At 39.6% G+C, this 26148-nt stretch overlaps 1 protein-coding gene across 4 annotated transcripts in view; it reads right to left on the bottom strand.

Annotated features, from left to right (window-relative positions):
* LOC123760280 (homeobox protein TGIF2) overlaps positions 1 to 26148 on the bottom strand; it is a 76442-nt gene continuing 50294 nt past the window's right edge. For 3 of the 4 annotated variants that reach the window (XM_069338359.1, XM_045745809.2, XM_045745811.2), the window contains exons 2-3: positions 8558 to 8784; positions 1 to 4411 (exon numbers count right to left, since the gene is read on the bottom strand). In XM_069338359.1, coding sequence (XP_069194460.1) covers positions 3686 to 4411; positions 8558 to 8784 — 953 coding nt within the window. In that variant the 3' untranslated portion in view covers positions 1 to 3685. Of the gene's footprint in view, positions 4412 to 8557; positions 8785 to 17923; positions 18494 to 26148 lie in introns of those variants that run through there. The other variant, XM_045745810.2, reaches the window with a different exon arrangement.

The following is a 26148-nucleotide window of genomic DNA, read 5'->3' as shown; positions in this document are numbered from 1 at the left end:
ATTGATATCTCTTTTATTTTCTAATATAATAATTCTGCAGACTGTACAGTTGACACACTAATAATGGACTACGTTCATCGCATCACCCTGTTACTTCCTCTCACACCTCTCAATGCTGAGACCCACCTCTCAAAAAGCAATTAATTAGTTACAATTTATATTTTTCTTTTAATCCTAATTATATAAAATGTCGTAAAAAAGGGAAAAAATATACTGTATTTGCATAAGTTTTGCAGATCCAAGTGAAAGGATGAGAGGAAGTGATAGGTTAATACTTGTAATACTCTGAACATTCTTATATTCATTGAACTATTAACAGTGGTAAGATTATCACTACCTGCACGGAATATTCACAATGGCAGTTGATGTACTAGTATATGGCATGTAGACACCAATGGCACTGGGTATACAAAATAAGACCTTTTATTGTAGGCATGTCTATCCTTCACAGAAAGAATTACAACAACTGAATTTATACATTTATGTTTTGGCAAACCTTCACTAAGCCTCACACAACATATATATACACACCTCTAAGGCCATTAACTGCATTCCGAGTTGATTAGTACTTTGTATAAAAATATCAAAAATTTTCATCATTATGTTCTCATTTCCTTGCATCAATTGCTTGCTAAAGAGACAATATGTACTGTAGGTATCTCCCCTGCCGATGTAGGTGGGCCTTTACCAAGCTAAAAAATATATCCATGCGATACTATCAAACACTCACACCAGCAATTCATCTAATGGTGATTTTACCTACCTGGACACCAAAGACAGTCTATAAACAGCTAAACTGATGGATCAAGAAATGTGATTATATATACAATGTACTGTAAAAATATTACAATATGAAATTAAGGGCACATAACTGCATTTCTTATAAGTTGTTCAATGTCAACCAATCTTTTTTTGACTAGCTGTATATGATAAGGGCTGCAATTGTTTCAAGTTTCAGTATTGCAGCCTAAATAGAAAGGGAGATTTTTTTTGTTTAGTTTTTTCAACGAATTTTACACATTTTCAAACCGAAACTACAACCACAAGTTTCAAATTAAATAATTTCTATGACACTTTTTTATCACATTAGCATATAATAAAAGGATCTGTTTAGCAGATTTTTAAAAATATGTTTAGTTTTACTAATACAAATAGTCAAAGTTCCATAAACAAATTATGCAAATATATCATGGCTTATTACTATTATAAAATCATAAATAAATATAGGAAAAAATGCTTTTTACAGATTTGTAGACAAACTTCACATATAAGGTGTAAGTTTCATGTAAATTGAAAAAAAATGAAAGAGTTATAGAAACGTTTATGCTACTTGAACAAAAATAAATAAAAAATAAACTAAGGGGCTGCCATCTGTGGCTGAGGTTGACATCAACCAATTTCCTGGCACCCTTACAGATAGGCTTACGTGCGTCAAGTGTATAAATTTCACGCAAATCGACCGATAAACAAATAAGAAAAACAAAAATGAAAAAGAAATAATAATTTTTTTTAACTAATTTTTGGGGGGATAAAACTAATTATTAAATATTTGTATTATATGCTATTGTGATAGCCGAGTCATAGACATGATTTCAATTGACACTTGTGTTTGATGTTAATTTCTGGGGGAGCCTCCGGGACTCGCCCAGAAAATGGCGTTTCATTACATTCAACGCTGGTTTTTTTACCATTTTGGAAAAATTTTTGACACATAATTCAATATTTTTTTCTCCCTCCCTATTTATACTACAATACTGAGACTTGGACCAGATGAAATCTTTTTCATATACAACTCGTCAAAAAAGTTTGATTGAAATCAAACTAGTTTTCATTTATTGCATATTTTTGGACTGATGCCCCCTTAAACAAATCTTCACCAACATGCTGGTATAGTCACTGGGCCCTCCTCAACTACCCAGTCTAATAGGTAAAATTAGCACCATAAGTAATAGCATGAACAGGGTCCAGTGGCTTAAAACTGAGCTCCAAACTGCCAATGATAAGAGTGAAAAAGTATGTTATACATGACAGAATTTAGCAGCATTTTAATTGCTGGTTCATTTGATGAGCAAAGTCAACATTTTGGATTCCAGGTATATGAAAAATCTCCCACACTATCGCATGCACAAACATTACAACAGCTTGAACATCATATATAATGTTCTCAACATAAAACATCTATAATTCTTACATGATATTATATTCTGGGATACTACTTAAATATAATTTGAAAATGTTCCAAAATATAACATCTAAATCTAAAGTCAATTAGCTCCAGATTAAAAACAAATGAGTAAACAGCTGCATGATTATAATGCACATCAATGCAACTATGATATGACATAATATAAATTCTGTGAAATGGTAAACACTAACTCAACAACTACTTCTAGTAACCACTTGAAAAACTCAGAAACTTATACAATCGGCTACTTCATATACATGACTACAACCGGATATATGTTTTAAATTATTTAAAATCATTATAAAAGATGACAATTTTAAGTGACGGCAAATACAAGCAGAGTATCATTTTTTATATTTCTCAGATGTACTCATTTCTACCTACAAACTGGTACACATATATCAATTTTAAAAATAAGAGGTTAGCAAGATTTAGCATTCACAATTTACTATTATGGCAATAATAACAGAGTAAGTACTTATACATGACCTTAAATATAAAAATTGGTGTGATAAGCAGATCAGTTAAACTCTGCATAGGACAAACTAAGGCACATGTATACACGTTTTCTGGGAGATTTGAGCGATATGTCATAAAAGACAGAGACAGACAAGAAGCAGTGACAAGAGACAAACATGAAAAACACTTAAGGGTTTATGAAAAAAAAAAGCAATTATGTGCAGCAGACCCTCCACATTAAGTGAAAATCACAACTGTCCTAAGCCTCTGCTTCATTATAAGGGAAGACGAACACCAATTTGGAATGTTCTATAACTACACTAATCTTGGTAAATTGTGATAATACAAGGGTTACCTAAAAATAATGGGTGAAGAAAACTAAAAACTCTGTATCATTGCAAGGCAATCCATTGTACTATAGAGGACGTGAATTCACGAGCTACCTCAAACGTATTTGGTTAGTATGTTTGAACTACAAATCACTGCTAGGTTTCAGCAGGTGCTGCAAGATCATGGACTGAGAGCACAGGCTAAGCAGCTCCCTGCAAAAACATAAATTGCTGGAAACTACATTTACTTAAATTTGATCTTGACAACAAATAGGGAACACCTTTTGTGAACCTACAGTTATCTGCTAACATTCATAAAAGCCAAATTAAATATGTTTGTCTTTTGCAACTAAAATTGCATGAGAAGTCACAACCAAAACCAACAAGACATTGTATGTATGTATAAACCAATAAAAATGTTCAACAAAAGAATGAGCAATTAACATTCAGTACATCACAAAACATGAAGGAGAGGATTTGTTCTAATACAACTTTGGTCCATGTGAAAACAGAATTGTTTATATTAAAAAGTAAAGGAGGTATTGGACCAGTCACTAATCATTTTTATTAGTTGCATATTTCAGGGCAACCACAATTTGTCATTTGTTTTCTCAATTTTAATTATCCTAATCTGTTCTAATCCAACCACAACGTTTATTTCTTTCTTCTAGCAAAAATTTTCATAACAAAAGTAATGATAATTGGTAACATGTTAGAGGCTGAGGTAGGTACGGGTGGAGTCGAGGGAATCCTGGGGAGGTGGAGATGCATTCTGTTTTTCCCACTGACTAAGAGCAGCATCGACCAGCATATAGAGACATTTGAACTTATCTGCATCGTCTTCTGGAGGTGTAGGAGGCGGGGTGACCTGAGCGGGTGTATTAAAGGCATGGTGGGCATAATCTGTTTGTGGGACATAATGTTCTGGTGTTGATGGAGGATACAATGGTGAATCGTTTGGAGTGTAAGCTGGTGAATGAGTGCCTGTGTATATTGGAGAATTTGTTGTTGCTGTCACCTCTGCCACAAAATTTGGAGCAGTTGCAGGGGAAGGTGCTGGAGCTGTGGATGTTGTGGTGTTTGTGGTAAAAGCAGAACTATGGTCAGCCTCAGAACCACATCCACACGGACACACTGCTTCATAATGTGGCTTGGCCGATACCCTCTGCTGCTCAGCAACCCAAGAAGCAACACGAGACTCCATGGAAAAATCATAATCATGATCAGGAAGATCTGCAGATTCCCAGCGTGGACGGGCACGTGCATAATCATTCTGGACTGGACGAGAATATTCTTCTGTATCAACACGGTCTCTTGGAGATACTCCTTTGAGTTTTTTGGCACGGCGAGTTATTGTATATTTTTCTGGGTCATTGCCTTCTCGGCGTATGATCTCTGGCAGGATCCTCCGTCTTGCATTTATGAACCAGTTACAAACCTGAAAGAAAAAACTTGTATTTATAAACCAGTTACACACCTGAAGAATGATGGCCCTAAATTTAGTAATTAGATGGTGAAAGTTAATTCTCAACTTTTAAAAATTTTACACTTCCAACTACTGTACATTTCTTTTCATAGTACTGTATATTGAAATGTTGCATGTTTGGAATCTGACATTCCAGTATTTCCTTGGCATACATAACAAGATATTTCTCTCTCATCCCATTCCAAGGGGTACAGTTTGAGTCGGTTCTAGTAGTTTAAGCGCTTCACTGATTTCATGCATGCAGTAGAGGAAAAATTGCTGTAAATTTTCCAACTTTACATCCTCATCAGCTTTGAAAGATGATGCGAGATGTGAAGACTGAACAAGATTACATACAAAATAGTACATGTTTTGAAAAGTGCCATCATTGGTGTGACACCTCTTATACTGAATGTTCTCATTATCCACCCTATTATTTTTCTGGCTGTTGCTACACTACAACGTTTGCTTTATTGTGCTCTCTAAACATTAGGTCTTCTGATATTATTCCAAGGTGTGCTATGAAACAGCAAAGTTTTTTGTACCAAACTAATTAGAATTTGTCATCGTTTACTTTAATGTTATATTCTTTATGTTGCACATTGTACGAACTTCTCAATTTGTAATTTGCAACTTTGCAGCACTCTCCTTGTAGGAAATGTTCCTACTCATTTTGGTGTTGTTAATGCAGGATGACATGAAACTGACTTGCATTCCTGTCTGCCTTCTATATGTGTGTGGAAGAGTAACGGTGCAAGAATTGTACTCTGCGGGACCGAGTTTTGTACCCAGCTTTCTGGGTTTTCCAAGTATTTCTCAGATATTGATCATCAATTCAGAAAATTTATTTGTCGTTGCATCTAGAGCTTTGTATACAAGTATAATTCCTAGGTGATTATAGTAGTGGATAGTAAGTGATTATAGTAGATTAGGTATCAAAGAAGTTTTCAATTTTGATACCTAATGTATTCACTACAGTACTTCATTTGATGATCTTAATAATTATGTACAGGGGAGTGATTCTTGACCATAGAGACCAACTCCTCCATGCATTCTATTTACTCTTATCACATCATAATCTGGAATCCAAACCTAACTATCCATGTAACCTCTAGTGTGGGATTCTGTGAATACTCTAAATACTGCATTTGTCTCTGTTTTAGACCTGTACGTTGGGAATGATAAATGAGATTGAATTATTTAGTTTACGTAGGTGTATGTGTGTGTGTCTTGAATTTGTTCTGGCCATTATTAATTGTTGTTGTTGCATGTCACAGTGGCATTGGTGTTACAAGGTGTAGAGTAACTATGATTCTGTTGTGAATAATTTTCTGCCTGTTCCAATACCATAAATTTTTCCTGCTCTACCTTTTGAATCCTCTTCTAGGATTAAATTTTTGTTCTGCATTTCTGCATAGCCATTATCTTTTTTTATTTCATATATACAAAATAATAATTTACTTAAAAATATACATGGCAGTGGTTAACTAACTTTCGTATAATGCACATTCAAAAAGTTATTAGTATGCAAAACGTTTGCTAGGCATCAGTCGATGAACTGATCTGATAGCTGAAGGTGGACTGAGGTCTCGGCTGTAAGGTGGCAGCATTCAGGTGCTAGCTAGTTATGTATATTTTATATAACTTGAATAAGATGACCAAACCATACACCAGAAGATGAGGAGTCGATGACGTTTCGGTCCGTCCTGGACCATTATCAAGTCAATTGTGATGGGAGCGAGGGAGGCACGGGCATTAAGTAAGGCAACAGTCTTAGTGAGGAGCAGGTAAGAGGAGGCAATTCCTAGAAGAAAGCACAGATCGAAACGTCACCGTCTCATCATCTTGTAGTGTGTGGTTTGGTCATCATATCAGGTAGTTAAGAAAGGACAGAGTATAATACTCTTCTAACCTACAAATGCAAACAGTAATAAACATTTATTTTTCTATTACTAGAGTATAAATGGATACAGCATACAGTAATATTAGAAATATACACACACTTAGATACATATAATGACAACAGTAAAATCTGCTTCTGGGTATGACTATGTGAACATGCCAGAAAAGCACTACTGTATTGGAAGATTTTTGGTATAATTTTCCACAATTATTTAATAAAGCAGTAATGCTAGCTAATGTTAAGTTAGCTTACTTACATTTCTATCAACCTAAAAAAATTATAAAAGGGTCTTACCATATAGGACCACTGTCAAAAATTCTTTTACATTTATCATGTTAAAGTGAATAAAGTTAAAGTAGACCTACTATATGAAAAATATACAACTTAAGCTTTGAATAAGTTTCACACATATAATGATGATGTTATGAGAGACTATAATGAGAGCCTGGCCCCAGGCCGGGCTTGTGGAGTAGAACTCCTGCAACTCTCTCTTCACAATTCTTCATATGTTGGACAACAGTAAAACAGACAGTAATACAGTGACACCTCTGCTTATGAATGTCCCACTTTACAAATTTTTCGGGTTACGAGCCCAATTTCTTTGTAAAATTTTAATTGGGTTATGAGCTTTGCATCAAGTTACGTAGTTTGTTTATACGCGTATAGGAGTATCATAACACTAGCAACCTTGCGCATGATTCCTGGTGGCACGGTCGCCCACGCTTCAGTTTACTAGTGCCTCTCGCTTAGTGACAATTGCGCTTGAATTACAGTACTGTATTTGTAAAGAATTACAGTGTTTTCTGGTTTTTTTTTGAGTTTTGAGCATAAAAGTAATTATTACTGTATATATCATGCCATGGGTCCCAAGAAAGTCAGTGGTATGGTTCAACCTAAGAAAACACATGTGAGGATGACCATAGAGGAAACATAAATCTTTTGTAAACATGAAAATAGTACACAGGTTGTTGAACTAGCTAGGCAGTACAACAAATCTATGTCAACAATATGCACTGTAATTGCTAAGAAAAAGAACATTATGAGTGCTAAAGTGGCAAAAGGCATATCAACAATCACGAAACAAAGAACACAAACACTTTATGTTGAAAAGTTATTAATTTGGATACACAACAAGGAGTTAGCAGGTGATAGTGTTTCAAAGGTCATCATTTGTGAAAAAGCAAGGCTATTGTATGAAGATCTTATAAAGAAACCCCTGGAACGAGTGATGCAGATACGAGAGAGTTTAAGGCGCGCAGGGGATGGTTTGAGAAATTTAGAAAGAGAGGTGGCGGCATTCAATGTTGCGAGTTGATGGAGGAACACAGCGAATAACTATCACAGAACTCCTAGAATTCATAAATAGCAGCAACAAGAGACAGCTGAGGAAATTTCTTCAAGGGAGGAGGAGGCAGTACAGAATGTCCCTTTCTCAACAATTAAGAAGTGGTGTAGACTATGGAAAGAAATGCAAACTTTTGTTGAAATGACTCGCCCACAGCAAGCTGAAGTAGGCCACTGCCTCAACCATTTTAATGACATTGTGATGCCTCACTACAGACAAGTGTTACAACGTAGGGAAAACAAGTCTATATGGAAAGGATTTTTGTGAGAAAAACAAGCAGTGAGCCACAACCAGGTCCTAGTGATATGCAGGCACAATGTATGAGAGTACCTCAGAGTACCCTAACATCACTGCCTGATGATAAACTGGAAGGGGACTCCCCATCCAAGCACTAACACTTCTCCTCACCGTCTTCCATACGCTAACAAGTCATCAATAAAGGTAAGCTATAACTTGTATATACTATAGTACTAAATATGTGTGTTTATTAGGTATGAAATATATTTTGAAGTTAATATTTTTGGGAGTGTGGAAGGGATTAATTCAATTTACATTATTTCTTATTAGATAATTCATTTCCGGGTGCAAATCGTCTCTGGGAACAGATTAAATTCATAAACAGAGGGGCCACTGTATTAATATGAACAGTAGTTACCAATATTGTAATATTAAACAAGCACATATACTCTATATATTCCTTGCTATTTGACTCTGCAATTCTTAGCAGAATGTAATTTCCATGACCTATTATAAAATGTAATTTCCATGACCTATTATTGGGAATCATATCCATTATTAAATAGTGTATCCACCAATTGCATTTTTTCTATTGATGATGTTAGAAAACACAAGTTCTTGAACAGTACTGTACCTGCAAAACTGAGAGATTAGCTGCACGTGATAGTTGCAGTTTTTCTTCGTCTGAAGGATAGGCATTGTAACGATGGTCATAGAGCCACTTTTTCAGGATTTTAACAGATTCCTTGGGAAGATTTCCTCGTCGTTTCCTAGCTGCTGCTGCTGCTGCCCGAAGGTAAGAAGAGTCGTCACCACCCGAGGACGGTTCATCCGTGCTTGAGGATGATGATCGTTCACGGCCTGCAGAATGGAAAATATTGTGGTTATTTTACTGTGTGTGTGGTTAGCCTACTGTAATGCATAAACAGTAATTTTTTTTTTTTAGATATATACAAGATTTGTTACATTCTTGTACAGCCACTAGTACACGTAGCATTTCGGGCAGGTCCCTGGAATACGATCCCCTGCCGCGAAGAATCGTTTTTACAACCAAGTACACATTTTACTATTGAGTTAAACAGAGGCTACAGTTAAGGATTTGCGCCCAGTAAATCCTCCCCAGCCAGGATACGAACCCATGACAAAGTGCTCGCGGAACGCCAGGTGAGTGTCTTACCACTATACCACGGAGACTATTTAATTTAAGTACAATACTACCATACAAAGACTTCACCAGCTTAACCCAAGGTTGGATCTTTGCATTGAATTAAGAGGCCTACACTGAAATACAGTCTATATTCAATTACTATTCTAAAATTCAAAGCCATTAGAATTTTAATAAATATTCAGTATTTTTTGCCTGGAAAGATACTTTTGGCCTGCGAATGATTTTGAGTTATTCTCGTATATCTGTACCTGCAGTTAGGCTTCCTTGGCGGAGGAGTGGTCTATGAAGCTGGTTGTCTTTGTAGCGTGCAGGCACATACAGATTTCACAGAGTTTGTAAATTGTATTGAAAATGCTTTTTTAAATTTTTGAAATCCATTGCTATGTTTACCAGTTTCCAATATGCTGCTGACATTACCCTACTTACAGTGCATGCAAGTAGGGTATTGCATGCAGCCTCCTTACTTCCCCACACAGGGTGGGGCTGAAAGTCATTTCTCAATTATTTTATCCAACACTTTGCATGCAATGCGTGTCAGCAAGATAAGTCTGTAGTTTAAGGCTTCTTCCCGTTTGCTCCAGTTAAAGTCTGCCTCTCAACTGTCAATCAACTTTTTCCACACACACACATTTTGTGGAGCCGGTGGCTGTGTGGATAGCACGCTGGACACGTGATCCTGTCGCCCGGGTTCAATTCCCGGCGCCGGCGAGAAACGATGGGCAGAGTTTCTTTCACCCTGATGCTCCTGTTACCTAGCAGTAAATAGGTACCTGGGAGTTAGTCAGCTGTCACAGGCTGCTTCCTGGGGAGAGGGGGAGGGGGGGGTGGAAGAAAAAAAAAAGTAGTGTAGTTAGTAACAGTTGAGAGGTGGGACCAAAGAGCCAAAGCTCAACCCCCACAAGCACAAATAGGTGAGTACACACACACAGAGGAAGTAGCCCAAAACAGCTGTCTTAACTCCCAGGTACATATTTACTGTTGGGTGAACAGGGGCACCAGGGTGAAAGAAACTGCTCATTTGTTTCTGTCATTGCCGGGGATCAGTTCCCGGTCCCTAGGATTACGAATCCCGAGGGCTGTCCACTCAGCCACCAGGCCCTCTATAGATGCCCACCATCTGCACCAACTACGGGCTCACCATAGCCTGTGCTACTTGGAACTTTATTCCAGGTAGCGAATCTTTAACAACAACATGCACCACCTGTGCAGATGGTGTCTTATTTAGTAAGAGGTGGAGCAAACAATGACTGTCAGAAATAGTGAAGTTATGTGGGCATGACTCCACTAAGAGAACACTGACTGCATTTATTTATTGTTATTACACTTAGGGCTCAAAGTGCAATGAGAAGAAAGTAAACAGCATCCACTTCATGCTATGATGCATGCAGAGATTTTCAAAGATCATTAGAAGGTTTTAACAGTTATTTGAAAATGTAGATCTAAAAGGCATATCTGCACGTGCTGCAATCAAACACAAGAGAACTCTTGAATCAAGATTGTGAGCCTTATGCGCTTTGAAATAGTTTTAATGGCACATTCAGGGAACAATGGATTAAAAGTGTCTGATGGATCATGGCCACCTTGAAGTTCAAATTTCACATGTGATATCTCACTTTAGGCACTGAAGAGATCCATAATAGCACTACCAAATGTCAATGATCTAAAACAAGGCATGAGTCTGTTTTTATTATATTCAGCCTTTATCATGGAAGAAAATGTCACGAGAGAAAAGGGCATAAATCAATGTTCTCAGAACATAAGAGTAATGTACAGATAATTTCACCACAAAGGATCTTATAATCAAGCAGTTTTAAAAATACAGTGTAATTATTGGCAGCTTAAATGTGAACACCAGGCAAATGTGACATATAAATGCATAAAGTGACCTTTTGAAGTACAATACAGTTTAAGTACCTGTACTGTACTCCCACTACTGCCCAGCCACAATAACTATGTTCCTCTATAATTATAATAGAATATTATATTCCTGAGCTTATAGTAGGATATAATGCAGCAATGTATATAGGTTTTGTTATAACAGTGTCCAGATTTAAAAGATTCCACTGTATACTGGATGCTAGTTTTTGATCATGCAAAATGTAAATCATGTGAAATTTACTCCAAATACAGTACTGTATCTTAAAATGCATTTGTTTCAATGTAACTGGTATGTGAGAAATGTCAGGCATATTCATAATGCTAAGGTACATGACTCAAAATACTATACATTTTACATTTGGAAAGAAAATATAAAATTATCTTTACTATAAAAACGTGATGAGCCAACTCCAAAACCAACTAACGCCTAGCTGTGACGTTATCACAACACAAACACGCTGACAATCTGGAGACTGCTCCACCAATCATTTTTTCCAGGAAAACCATTATTCAAATAATCCGTTCTTTATACAGTACAGTACAGTACTGTACTAAAAGCCAAAACGTGTATGAATACATTCTGGCTTCCTGTCCCCCCCCCCTGGACAATAAATTACTGTATTATTAAATTACAGTATTACCAAATACGCCAAACCCATTTTCACACCAACCGGATAGTTTTATGATGGCCTGAAAGCATATTACTGTTCTAGTAATAGTCTACTTCTAAACTGGCAAGTGAACCTGTCCTAAACAGAGAATATATTTAAGTTTTGTATTATAAATTGTTGGTTTAATGTATCAAATATCTACACATTACTTTTTTCTTTGAAAGTCTTAAGAATTTGGTTTGCTGTAAATGAAATTCTAGGCGATACTAAAATAGTTTTCTTACTTCATGTTTGAGAATACACGTTACGTATACACATGTATACGTAACCAAGTGTAATAAAACCTGACCTGACCTAACCTAACCATGGATAGGGAGTGGCTAATAGCACTAATTACATAATGGTCTTGAAGTGATTACCTCCAGGGTACTTCCTCCCTGAGGACAGGTTGAATGAAGTAGTGTACAATTCTTGTTGCACACTATTCTATCCTTATTTGTTGCAACATTATTACCCAAGATCATAACTCTGACAATTTTAAGATTAGCTCTAAAATGGCTAACCAGTGGGCTATTATGTCCTACTCCAATATGAAGAACACTCAATGTATTGCATAAAACAATACAGTACAGTACTGTAGTTTCAACTGTTACAATTTAGTAAGTTCGGTGACGAGCACGATGAGTAAAAAGCTAGCCATAGTATGCCATTATCAATATCTAAGGGGATTGGATGGATATAATCATAGTTATCTGGTGGTAAACATGAAATTGAGCATGATAAGGTATGACCAGAGATAACCTATCGGATATCCCCCGCCCTCCCTCACCAAGATGAACGTGTAGCCTATGTATATTTATGTAAGCAAATATCCTTAGCACTAGAACACAAAATTCTGGTGATATCTGCATCGTTCACTAAGCTGACCTGATTAACACCTGGTAACAATAAATTTGTGGACATCAAGAACAATATAACACTTGAGAAGACCTTCAAAGTTTAGATTCAGGAAAGACCTGGGTGAATACTGGTTTGTAAGTAGGGTTGCTTGATTTATGGTACAAATTGTCAGGTAACACAAAAGACATGGGATTACTGGTTTCAAGCATTGGTTACCTTGCGATGATTCCGGGGCTTAGCGTCCCCGCGGCCCGGTCCTCGACCAGGCCTCCAGGTTAGATATACACATTTGGCCAATAGGCCTTCTGCAGTTGCCTTTGTTCTTATGTTATGTTCATTTATATGAATGAGTTGGGTGGATGCAAATAGGAGCTGCCTCGTATGGGCCAATAGGCTTTCTGCAATTTCATTAATTCTTAATTTTTATTTATTAAATAATATACAATATAAAGACCATATTTAAATTATTTTACAAGGGAAAATATTACATTATATGTATGTATGTATGTATGTATGTATGTACTGAATTACTGTACAGTATTTGGAATTTAAAATCATTTACTACTTACAACTCGTTGACCAGACCGCACACACTAGAAGGTGAGGGGACGACGACGTTTCGGTCCGTCCTGGACCAATCTCAAGTTGATTGTCAAGCAAATCTCACAATCGACTTGAGAATGGTCCACGACGGACCGAAACGTCGTCGTCCCTTCACCTTCTAGTGCGTGGTCTGGTCAACATACTTTAGCCACGTTATTGTGACTCATCGCCTGCATACTTACAACACATCCACTTAATTAATACATCCAGTTCACACACCATTTTCTCTCATTCGCCACACTAACACTACTTTTGTCCAAATTCATTGTTAACAGTTTTGTCACACACATCACAATAGAAGTTTTATCAAGTTTTCATAACTGTATTGTACTGTGCACTAATAACTTAAAATATGCCTATACTCCGAGTTGACACGCCTCTTAACATTATAATCTTGCCCTCCTGCATGACCCTGGCATACATCTATAATATTAAAGCAGTTACTGCCTCTTCACCTTGGCCCTAAAATTCTTTACTGAAAATGGGTCACCGAATAGAATGATCTGTTTCTGATACCAGCAAAATATCCAAGTACCATAATCAAAATTTCACCAATTACTACCGCCCACGTGTATATGAATTTGTATTTGTAGCTGCTAGAAGAACAATATGGAATATACTGTAGTGTTGCAATGGGGTTCTTGTAATAAATTGTAAAAACATGTACTGTATATACAGCATTGTGAACCCATCAGGAAAAATACAATAAGCTTCATATGATACCTGTCTCACGTCCTATGTGGCAAAAGAACCAAGTACCATTTCCAATTTGGATATTTTGTCTGCCTTGCAAGATGTCGGCATAGAACAGTGCAGTATTGTAGTCGAGAACTCAAGTAGCACCAAGACGGCTGGATGTCTAACGGAAAGATTCCAAAAAACAGAACTGGTTAAATTTATTTACATAACATGACCAAAATCTAATTCGGCACTTTTATTTATTTATATTTAACCCATTAATGGGATTTACCTTGTAAATCTAATACTAGTACACTAGTACTCGTGATTAAACAAGACTAATTTTCAAACAAGTAAATGACTCTCGACTTGATTGTGTAGCTAGATTCATATAGAGAACTATACCTTGACCTTGAAGTCCCACTGAATGAGCATGTTGTAACCAGACTTTGTCGTCAATGAAGAGAGAGGCTTAGAACTCTCAATGTTGTTGTGGGGTACCATTCCACATATGGAGCAATCATTTGAATGTTTGCCCAAAGTAATATTACCTTGCATATATTAGATCCTTATTTGACCAAACCATACCTGTGCTTGCCCTGACTGAAATAATGTAGGAGGGCTTGAAATAAGTAAAACTATTGAAGCTCATCCTCGTTATGTGTATTGTGATCGTGAAACTAATTATTTTTCATCTTCAAATACAGTATATATTTGTAAAACTGCATTCAAACTCAGAAAGTATATGAATCATGATCTTTACAGAGACAACAGTAGAACTTTCCCTACACAACTGATGATGCTCCCTTTGGAGCAGGACCTGGGTTGAACCAGCGTCCTGGGTAACCTGATATCAGCGCAACGTGAAGATATCATGTTGTTATGATTTTCTTGCGTATGGTGATCCCTTTTCCAAACAATATTCCTCTTTCCAAACCAACAATTAAAAGGTCAAAACAATCTTCGGCTACAACCAAAGTACAATTCCTTACGGAAGATTGACGCTCTGTTCTCAGCTCACAACCCTAGTCGCTGATGGTTCCCGACTTGGCCCCACTGAAGCTGACGGAAGTGCTATAGTTGTTAGGAAATACCATTCCTATCTTGGGTGGGGAGAAGGGAGGGGGATGTTCATAACACATTGTGACTATCATCCCTAACTGCACTCTGCTCATTATGACATACTGTAACTATGCATGCTTGTGCCTGAATCTTGATACAGATACAATAACATTTTCAATGGTGGACAGAACTGATAAGTTAGCCAAAGGATTTGTTTTTAAAGAATTAAAATTAGAGTTCATAGCCACTTTATCATGTTTTGTAATTAGACCAATATGCATGTAAGCTTCAGAAATTTGTGTAGTGTAAAAAATATGGAAGTAGTTAAAACGAGACCATAGTGTGCAGTCAACCCGTCCTCTCAAATAATATATAATTTTGACGTAAAAAAACGTCAAAATATATTGTAGTATAAGTTGACGGGATGTATAGTTTTCTGTTAGTGGAGCCAACAGTTAGATAAGGTTAGGATCGGGTAATTCATTACATCACGTTTGTGACGTTATGACAACTGGAGAGTGCGGGGCCCCCTTCCACCACCACCCATTGAACATATACGAGATGCATGATACAACCAATAGGAACCAGATGTAACCATTCTACCACTGCTCACATGACTAATTTGGAAAACATAAGAACATAAAAATACAGGACAAGTGCAGAAGGTTTATGGGCCCATGAAACACTCCAGCTATCCCATGTACATGGTTGGGTGGTGCGGTAATTTGTTCATACAATAACCTTATCCGAAACCAGTACTGGTTTTACTTTCATGAATAACCCCAGCCTATTTGTATCCACCGCTTCACGTTCACACACAGGCAGGTGTGCCCCACTTTTCAGTGTATATATATATATATATATATATATATATATATATATATACATACACAACAAAGGAGAGGTCAAGAGATAAATGTATTGTTTGTTCACTTAAGAGATTATGTATACTCATTCAGCTGTCTGGACTAATTCATGCAAAATTGGGTGCAAATCTGTTAGTGAATCATTATTAAATCTTCACTTATAAAGCGTAGTGAATTAAACAATATTAACAGTCCAGGATTGTATAAATTAGCAAGATGTGATAGGTATAAAACCATGTAAAGAATAGCTTTATGAACTGATTACATATTCTCAGAATTAAGGGATAGCCTATCCCCAATCAATCATGTCACTTCCATTAATCGATATTATGTTTCCTAATCTACTCGGGTGTCGAGGTTGTATCTAATCCCACATCAATGTCTTATCTGCAAAAAAAGATACTGATGTGGGATTATATACTCTTTACGGGGCTCACTGTAGCCCGTGCTACATGGAACTTTTGTTCATGAAGCACGGAGAAGTTCCGAGAAACTGAATCTAAGACAACAACGTCTTATCTGTCTTCCTTGACAATGTGAAATCACAAGATCAATTTCGTTTAATTATCCTGTATGTATATATTATATATATAATATATATAAAAATAAATAAATATATATATAAATAAATAAATATATATATATAAATAAATAAATGTATGTATTATCATTAAAATATTATATATGACTACGTTTGGTTGACTATAAACAGGACTCCCCACATAGGTCAACAGGGCTTCTGCTGTTTCAAAGGTTTCAGGAACCACTGAGGTTCAAAGAACTACAAAAAATTACGTGGTGAATGAATCAAGTCATGAAGTAACCGAGGAGAGCATAGTCCGTAGACTTTGTACACGTATCAGTCTGAGGTAGGGGGTTACTGCACAAATGAAGAGGTGCGTAAATGTGTTAATAAGAAAAAAATATGGGCTAATGATTATATGGCTCTGTATAACTAACCCTCCTGCATAAAATACAGATGTACTCGTGAATGTTAATAACAAAATCCGGATGGTTTTAGAGAAAAAACGTTAATAGTATTGACATTTCAAGCCTTGGCTTTCAAATAGCACGATCGATACATACTGTTTAATGGGATCAGGGTTTAAAGTTATGATGGGCAAGAACGGATGGTGGGGTGAGTCTAGTGCTATCAGTGTAGGTTATCACCCTCCCCCATCCCCAGATGAGGGATATTCGAGGAAAGAGGCGGTCCTGGTGTGGGTCAGATCCCCCTTAGCCACGAGGGTGCACCAGTCCTATGGTGGGTCAGGGCCTCCACTGGACCATGGTTGTGAGCCTGGCGGCCTTCGGGTGCGGGCCTAGCCGTAGTGGGGTCGGTCAGGCCTCCCTGAACCACGAGGATGGGCCTTTGGGGCCCTCGGGTGGCCAGGCCTCCCTGGGCCACGAGGATGGGCCCTGCGTTCTTGGGGTGGATCATATAGCGCCTACTCCAGCCACTAGCTGCTGCTGCTGCTGCTCACTTTCCCAACCCCCCTCGCTCTGGTGACGCCTAAACCAGTCTTTTGACAGCCCGCACAACCCCCTCCCCCCCCCCCTCCATCTCCCTTTCCTCCCGGCAACAAACCACATATGTGACGACCGTTAACCAATATTCCAGCAATTTGGAAAGTATTACCATTATTTCTTCATATATCCCAAATGAAAAAATAATGATAATAAAAACAGTATGATTCCAATAACCCTGAGAGTTAAAAAAGCAAAAACAATTAGCATTCCAAATACAAACGAGCACACTTAGAACAGCTAAGTCGACCGAGTCAGGTCACATTCTGAGAAAAGGGCAACAAAGCTCATTACACCCTACGACCAAAGTGACCTTACTAGTAGTGATGACACCTTCACATATTGTAACCTATATGAATTCAAGCTCATAAAAATAGTCCCTTATCCTTTAGCGCTCGCCCAGACACAATGACGGACTGACAATAGCTAGGTAACTTTGCCACTCTATATATATGCTCTTTGATAAGTTATGTCAAGAGAAAACTTCCCTCTTACAGCAAGGCGTCGTTCTGTCGACGCCCTCTGACGTCGTTCATAACTGGGTTAGTTTCTATTTTTTTCTTAAATATGAAAAGTACTTTTTCAATGTTAGAATGAAAACATGAAAAGATTATGTTATTTGAATTTAAATTTATCCAGTTAGAGCCGATATATAATAAACAGTTAGCAACGATGACTGACACATCTTCCAGCGTGGTGGAGCTTACCTGCTGTAATGAACAAGTCTTCGTCCTGAGAGTTATCAGAGAAGTAGTGCATGGTGGAAATACACTTGTCGCGTTTCCACTTGAGAATGTGACCTCCGTGTGGGGGCACAATTGTGTTTCACCGTGTACAGTTGAGGGAGGCAGCCCGAGGCTGGCGAGGGGTCCTCGTGGTGCTGATGTGAGAGCTTACCGCCAACCTGTCAACTGTCACACCCAACCGCTGTCACTTAGGCCACACCTCACTCTTCACTACTTTTTAATTCTTTATGCACATTATTCTTTAATTATCTACCTTCATCAATTGGTTCAACATACAAAGCGGTCATCACTAAATTTTAACTTAATGACAGCTAACACAAGGGTTGGGTGGGGGGTGGGAGGCACTAACCACGTGGTGCACTGACAATACCCCGACACAATTCTGCCTTCAAACACCTTTTGTGGTTCTGGTCAGAGTGAATGCGAAAGCAATCCAGACGTCTGATGTTATTAGGCGAGGTAAGGAGAGTACGCTGGAGGAGAGCAACACCCCACACTTCCCAGCGCGCATCCACCACGTGACTGATGTTAGATGCCCGTCTCGCTCCAGACCCAACCTTGAGTCTGGGCGAGGTTGGGGAGAGGGAGAGGGTGATGGTGGGAGGAGAGAGGGTGGTAGAGGGTGAGGTGAGATATTGGGGAGTGGGGGGGGGGAAGGGGGAGGTTGAGAGAGCAGTAGGCGCCACTCAGGATGGCGGGAAAGAAGGAGGGGTGTAGTGGGGGCAGACAAACCAGCCCGCGCATCGTTCTCAACTGAACCTACAACAATTAATAAATACTCAGATGCTGATGTAAATATTACGCAGCATATTCTTGACATGTTACATCTGAAGTATTCCAGTTTCTAAAAATGTCATCTTTAGACACGTATTTGGTACACAGCAGAGAAGATACAAGTCACAACCTCCCCGACTAGCCACCAAGCTCCAGAAGTTGCGGCAGTATGAATTAAATCACGGAATGTGACCATGATATATAACACGTAACAATACTCTGAAAAAAACGCTGGCAGTAACAATGAACGTTACACACACAGGGTAACAGACGCAATAACCAGACCGCACCAAGGAAGCCTCGCCAACAGAAAAACTTGAAACCTGCTAAAGGTAACCTCGTAAATCTGGCATCGCGCACCTGCTTTCATTATTCTCAATGGTTAGTACAGAAAGCTGAAAGGAAAACAAAATGCCTCTTGCTCTGTCCCCGTCGACAGGAATACTTATGTACATAATCACCACCAGCCTCATGGTCAAATAAATTTTCATGAACATTTGTACTTTTATAATTATTTAAATGCGGTAGCGGTAATTAGATTAAGCTACAAAATATAGGTACAATACATTATGCAATATATATAGGACAAAACGTGAATACTCAATGACAATAGTAATACTAATTTACACCGATCAATGAAACATTAACCATTACACTGCTAATGTCATTAAGATACATAATACAAATTATTATACCAGGATTTGTCGAAGAGTTTAAAAACAACGTTAGGCTTTTTGTTTATGGAAAGTTTGTCACCAAATAAATAAATTTCACCCACTGGTGAAGTCTCCCTAAAAAAAAAGTCAGCTGGCAACTTGGCTTACAGCGTTGTCAGCACACTGTGTGTTCAGTAATATTAGCAGATTGTAAACTTGGCGTTACTTTCTCCAGGGCGCGGGGAGGCCCATGAGTGCCTTAGCTCTGGTGTGGGACGCGACCACGTTGTCAGGCACCCCACCACCCCCACCCTCCCAATACTCGGGAACCCACCATCCTAAAATAGCTTACCGCGCGAGACCCACAGACCGCGATATCCCTTACTAGGACAATTCTCACTGATCTCCCAGAGCTTCTTTCGTCACGATTCACATACAAAAGCTATATTTGTAAATGGTTGTACATTTATAATTTAGTTGCACACAACTTCCATAGATTATTTGCATGTCATAATAACAGCATAGCATGTAACCCACCCACAACCCAACCCACATCTGAAAATAAAGAAGTAATATAAAGAAGGTCTTGGTCCGTCCTAGACCATTATCGAGTCGTAATTTTTTTGTCTTTTTTTCAAGTCTTAGACTTGTGGTCCAGGACGGACCATTATGATCGTCTCTATTTATAATATGTTGTATAATTTAGATTTTAATTCAGGAGCTTTATTTGTCAGCAACTGCTCAATAATCTTAAAAGTTGTGAGTGGCGTAAAAATCTGTACAGCCATAGAAAAACTAATAAAAATTCCTATCAACACCGACCTATCCTTAGGAAAATGTATCACAACAATGCTGCTACAAAGAATTACAAAGGATTACAAAAAACAAAAGACCATCCCTCCTATCAGACCTGACGAATTTTTATATATAATAATTAATACCATATATGTAAGTCCTTTTTGTGTAAGGGGACAGGCAGAATGTGTATATTTACACATTAGGCTTGTATCGAGGTTGAACGACTGACCCGACCCAGGATGCTGACAAAACTCCTGGGACAAAATCAAATCCTGGGTAAACAGGGACAGGAAACGCGCCCAACCATTTCTGTCCCCCTCGGGATTCGCACTCGGAATTCCCGATTGAGTTGAGAACGAACCCGATTGTTGAGCGCCATTCAAGCAAATATAAATAAGATTTCTTTGCATGAGCTAGCATATCTAAGTGTGTTCTTATAGGTACTAATAGTTTAATAGTCCATATTTATAGGTCTTTCTTAATGTGACAATATATTGCAGTATCACAATACCCCACTCATGGCAGACATTGAAACACTTCCCTTGTTGATTTAACTTCTTAATCTGAAACGAAATTAAGTGACTAGCTTCCCTTACTTCTTTCAAAACTTATGCCTCAGTCTCTTAGTGTGCCTGGCGCCTGCTTTGTCCACCGTTCGCACTTCTAGGTACAGGCCGGGCCTCGTAATATCATTGGCCTAACACTTTAGTGGTTCCTGTACTCCATCCATGGTTTACTCGTCTTGCTTTGTGTATCGGTAATGTTAAATAAAGGATATATGTTAGTTCTGTAACTGTGTGGAGGACTAACTCTTAGGCTAACAATCATAACCAGAGGTTTTATTCGCAGCAACTTGCATAAATCGTTACAATTATGCCACTGGATTGAACAGTGCAAATCAAACTTACATTTAGACAAATGTAAAAAAACACCAGTTAGTTAAAAAATTTTAGTGGTGCATTCTACATAGGTACATATCCTGCCCGAAACGCTATGGGTGCTAGTGGCTTTACAAGAATGTAAAACGTCAAATCTCTGTACTCTCATAAACCCAATGTACCTTCTTGTGAATAAATAAATAAAATAAATATGGGTACAACATTGCAAAGAAAACACAGAGTTTTACACAAAGTGGCAAGATCGGTCATTGTGCTTTCTGAAAGAACTCGACCAGCTTGAGCAAGCAGGTGAGCTGATGCCTGTAGGGATGCCCGCTCCCTGGGAGGAAAAACCACATAATATTCAAATATATGACTCATCTCACGGAAATGAATGATTAATAGGAAATGAATTATATCAAACCTAAACTGATGAATTTGCTTACCTGAGGCATACCTGGAGAGGGTTTCGGGAGTTGTTCTACTCCCCGAGCCCGGCCTGGGGCCAGGCTCGACTTGTGAAAACTTGGTCCAACAGACTGTTGCTTGGAGCGGCCCGCTCCAAGCAAGTCAGAGAAGTAGTGACTTGCTTGGAGTCACTACTTGTCCAATCCCATACAGCCTGGTTGGTCCAGCACTTCTTGCAAGCTAACCCTACTAATTGCAAGACTGTAGCAGCGTATGTCGCAACAAGAAATAATGCCTTCCAAAACGAAAATTAAGAAAAAACACGGATTAAGAACCACACCTCCTCAATACAAGCGGAACTCGCTGCCATTATTATGGCATTAAAATATCTAGAACGGAACATGAGTGGAGCACTGATCTGCACTGACTCGACCATGGCACTGCAAGACCTCAGAAAAAGTCAAACAATAAAATAAAGGGATAGTAGCTGAAATAAAGAGAACGCTGAAAGCCCTATCGAGACAAGGAAGGGTTATCTAATTCCGGTGGCTTCCCTTTCATGTTGTAATATGTGGAAACGAAGTGCTGGCTGCTGAAGGTACTAAAGGAGACCATATAGGATAATTCATCTCCGAGGCCCCTTTACTAATGAAGGGTATTGTCAAATATGACCATGACAAGGTAGCCGATGAAAGGATAGAAAGGCAATGCTGGTACAATGAAGTTGCAGCCGACAGCCTCATTCATTATACACGACAAGGAGATGGTCGAAGGAGGGACTCTGTAAATGCAAGAAATCGACTTCGATAAAAGTACCCACTGAGATTCGGAATGGAAACAGCAGCTGGTCAGCAAAGTTGCAGCAAGAAAGAACATCGTCTGTACCACTACCCGAGAGACTGTACCCATCTAACATATGTGAAGTATAATTAACCTTACATAGAGCTAGAAAAGCACTTTTTTGCCGAATATACATACAGTACTGTCCTTAAAAGGTTCCCGCCACTTTGGACCCGCAAGATAATGTAAACTTGCGGGTTAGAAGATATTAATCCCTTGTTTGACAGTCTGTTCACTTAAGACAGTTAAGTCCCGGGTGCGTTTGGGTACAAGTGACATGATGAACAATCCAAGTTTTCTTCCTATTGGGGAATGCTATATACGCTGCTGTGGCAGTGTTCACTCACAGGATGTGTGACGCTGGCCCTCGGGAAGGAAGGAACGAACTGTCAGGGGAAAGCGCCAAGCCATTAGACTTGGAAGCACTTGGAAGGGGTCAGGATAAGGATTAGGGGTAAGGACGGGGAAAAGGAATGGTGCCCAACCACTTGGACGGTCGGGGATTGAACGCCGACCTGCAAGACCGTCGCTCTTGGGTGCTGGCCTTCGGGGCAAAATTAAAAGAAAACGATTGCATAGTAATAATGACAAGAGTAGTGGTTAACAGTTGTAGTAATAATCATTCAGACTATCAACTGATTCGACCATTAACAGATAGATGTACGATGTAGCGCCTTACTAGGTTACTCACATAAGAACTCTGCTATGCGTATCCAGGGCAAATCTGCTTATCATGACTCGGCAAGTAACGGATCTTAAAAAGCAAACATATTTGTGTGGCATATGATGATGAAAACATCTCACCCACCACCCCTAACAGAAGCAGCAAGTGTCTCAGCATGAGTGGTGGATCAGTCACATATACACCCCACAGCATGGCTGCCACCATGACCGCCCGCCCGCCCGCCACCCTGCTAGTTGGCGCGCGTGCTCCTCCTCCCTCCTTCAGCCACCCACTGGGTGTCCTTGACGAAGCAGGCTTGCATTGGAAGCACCGCCAGACTTCCCACTCACACCCTCACCCTAGCTCTTTAAAAGGGGAGACTTCCGTATACAAACTCCCAGACGCCGACCCACCAATGATCTTGCCTCAAGGTCACCAGTCAACATCAAGGTCACCAGTCTACCTGCGCCAACTGTCGCCAATTGTCAATGTTCCGATTTAATGCTCGATAAAATGCCAAGGTGAGTCGGACGATGACCTTTACGAGCAAGTTTCAACGTCAACAATGAATAAATATAAAAATAAATAGATAAATAATATATATATGTGTTTGTGTGTGATAATATATAATATAATCATATATGTAATTGTATAACCTTGTATAATAAAGTGTAAAACATAAAAAAGGGGGTGGTAGGAGAAGTGAACACTCATATGTATTCAGAGTTAAATGGCATGTTTTTCTCTGAATGCTCTATGATCCCTTCTTTGAGGCTGTGGGTCCCTACAATTCCACCAGAGGTGGTACTACCTAATAAACATTATATATATATATATATATATATATATATATATATATATATATATATATATATATATATATATATATATATATATATATATATATATATATATATATATATATATATGTGTGTGTGTGTGTGTAAATCACGAAAATTAACACGTGACACGTGATGAAAAATGTGAGTGCCAGACCACGGAGGAAGAATTGAAACAGGAATTTTCTTAAGTACTTTCGTATATTTATATATAATCTTCAGAAGGAATAAAGATGTATTGACCACCCAGCACCACCTGGACGAGCACACCACCACCCAGCACCACCTGGACGAGCACACCACCACCACCTGGACGAGCACACCAGCACCACCTGGACGAGCACACCACCACCCAGCACCACCTGGACGAGCACACCACCACCACCACCACCACCCAGCACCACCTGGACGAGCACACCACCACCCAGCACCACCTGGTCGAGCACACCACCACCCAGCACCACCTGGACGAGCACACCACCACCCAGCACCACCTGGTCGAGCACACCACCACCCAGCACCACCTGGACGAGCACACCACCACCACCACCACCCAGCACGAGCACACCACCACCACCCAGCACGAGCACACCACCACCACCCAGCACCACCTGGACGAGCACACCACCACCCAGCACCACCTGGACGAGCACACCACCACCACCTGGACGAGCACACCACCACCACCCAGCACCACCTGGACGAGCACACCACCACCCAGCACCACCTGGGCGAGCACACCAGTGTCAGTGGCGCCCGCCGCCACTGGACAATTGAATTGTTCACGAGCCATGCCTGATAGCGAGAAAGTAATGGTCATCAAAATTACCATCAGTGTAGATTTGCCAGGCGCCAAATCGCTAAACTCTTCAATAAGAATAATCATCCTCCTTGACATGTGTACGTGTCAACAATCGCTAAGTGTGTTAATAAACAAAGCCTATTAAAGATAACTTTTGGTAGAAGAGCAAGATAGGACAGGCTCTTCCTACCGGAGGACCCACGAACACTACACGGGACATTGTCAGTTTTGGAAGACGCTATCATCTTCTAGTACGACAGCTTGTGGCCTTAGGTAACGTCAAAATGCGACGTGTTATTAGGTGGGCGGGTGCTCTCCTACCCTAACACTGCCCCTGATTTCTCAGGATGGTCGCATCTCTAGCAATCTCAGGACAGCATTAATGGCCTTTGATCGTGCCCATACACGACACGTCTGATTGGTGTTCGACGTAATAGCTGAAAGTTTGTCGTGTATAAAGCGTAACACACATTTAATACAAAAAGACAACTGATGAACGCAAAATGATGGTATAAGTGTTGGGCGGGAGAGTGGAGGCGACGGGTTGCCTGCGCCACCACCACTGTCTCGCTACGCCGCCTGTCTGGTCTGCTGGGCATATCCCGGTTCAGTAATGTTATCTCTCGTCACACCTCACTGCCTGAGCTTGGCCCAACTGTGAACTGAACTGTCTCCCCAACGGATTGGGGGAAAGGTTGATATATGAGGTGCTGACCAGGCGACGGCAGCGTCAGGCCCTCTCAGCGTTACCCGGCAAATTCGACATATGGAAACTCTGCCTTGTGGCGGTCCACGACTCCTCAAACCTGAAACAAACTCAAGGCCAGCCCAATGCCGCCAGTCGCCAGCCATCACAATTCATTAATGCTTATTTACTTCCTTCATTTTTTATGGTACAACGGGCGAGGAGTGCGTGTCCTGCTACTGGACACGCCTAGTGGCTGGACACCGTCCTGGTTGTAGACACGGCTGTCTCACAGGAGGAAGTAACACGAAAGTGATAAGACTGTGACGTTTCCAGGTGACACAGCTGCAATCACAGCTCTTCCATCTAAATGACAAGACGTTCGACTCGTGCTTGGCCCCCCTGTCGACAGCAGACGACAAGCAGTCAGTGCCAAGCTGCTGTAAAATAGTGTCAACGACACCAAGCGTCAGTGGGTAGATTTGGTGTTGGGCTCAAGGCCTATTAACCGAGGGAGGGATATTAAAGGCCACCACAATAGATTACTGACCAACCATCATGTATACTTTAGTCCTAAATATAGTCTAAGATTAAAGTAAAACCCTTAAGTGAATACACACGGAGAAGTGGGAAACACCTCACTGTGTACATGCTCCTTATGTGCCAGAGGGCTTGCTGTCCCTAATTGTACCTGACCGCGGCCAACAGCAGACAACACCACACAGCCAGTGAAATGATCTTTCCCAGATATATATTACGTTAATATCATATTCATATATCAGTTACTAAATGAGTAAAGGTCAGACGCGCGCGTTTTGAAGTCTCAGACGCGCAATTTAGAT

The sequence above is a fragment of the Procambarus clarkii genome, chromosome 39 (genome assembly GCF_040958095.1).
Source record: "Procambarus clarkii isolate CNS0578487 chromosome 39, FALCON_Pclarkii_2.0, whole genome shotgun sequence".
NCBI classification, from domain to species: Eukaryota; Metazoa; Arthropoda; class Malacostraca; order Decapoda; family Cambaridae; genus Procambarus; species Procambarus clarkii.
The sequence above is the reverse complement of the archived record's forward strand: the minus strand, read 5'-3'. Positions and strand labels throughout refer to the sequence as shown.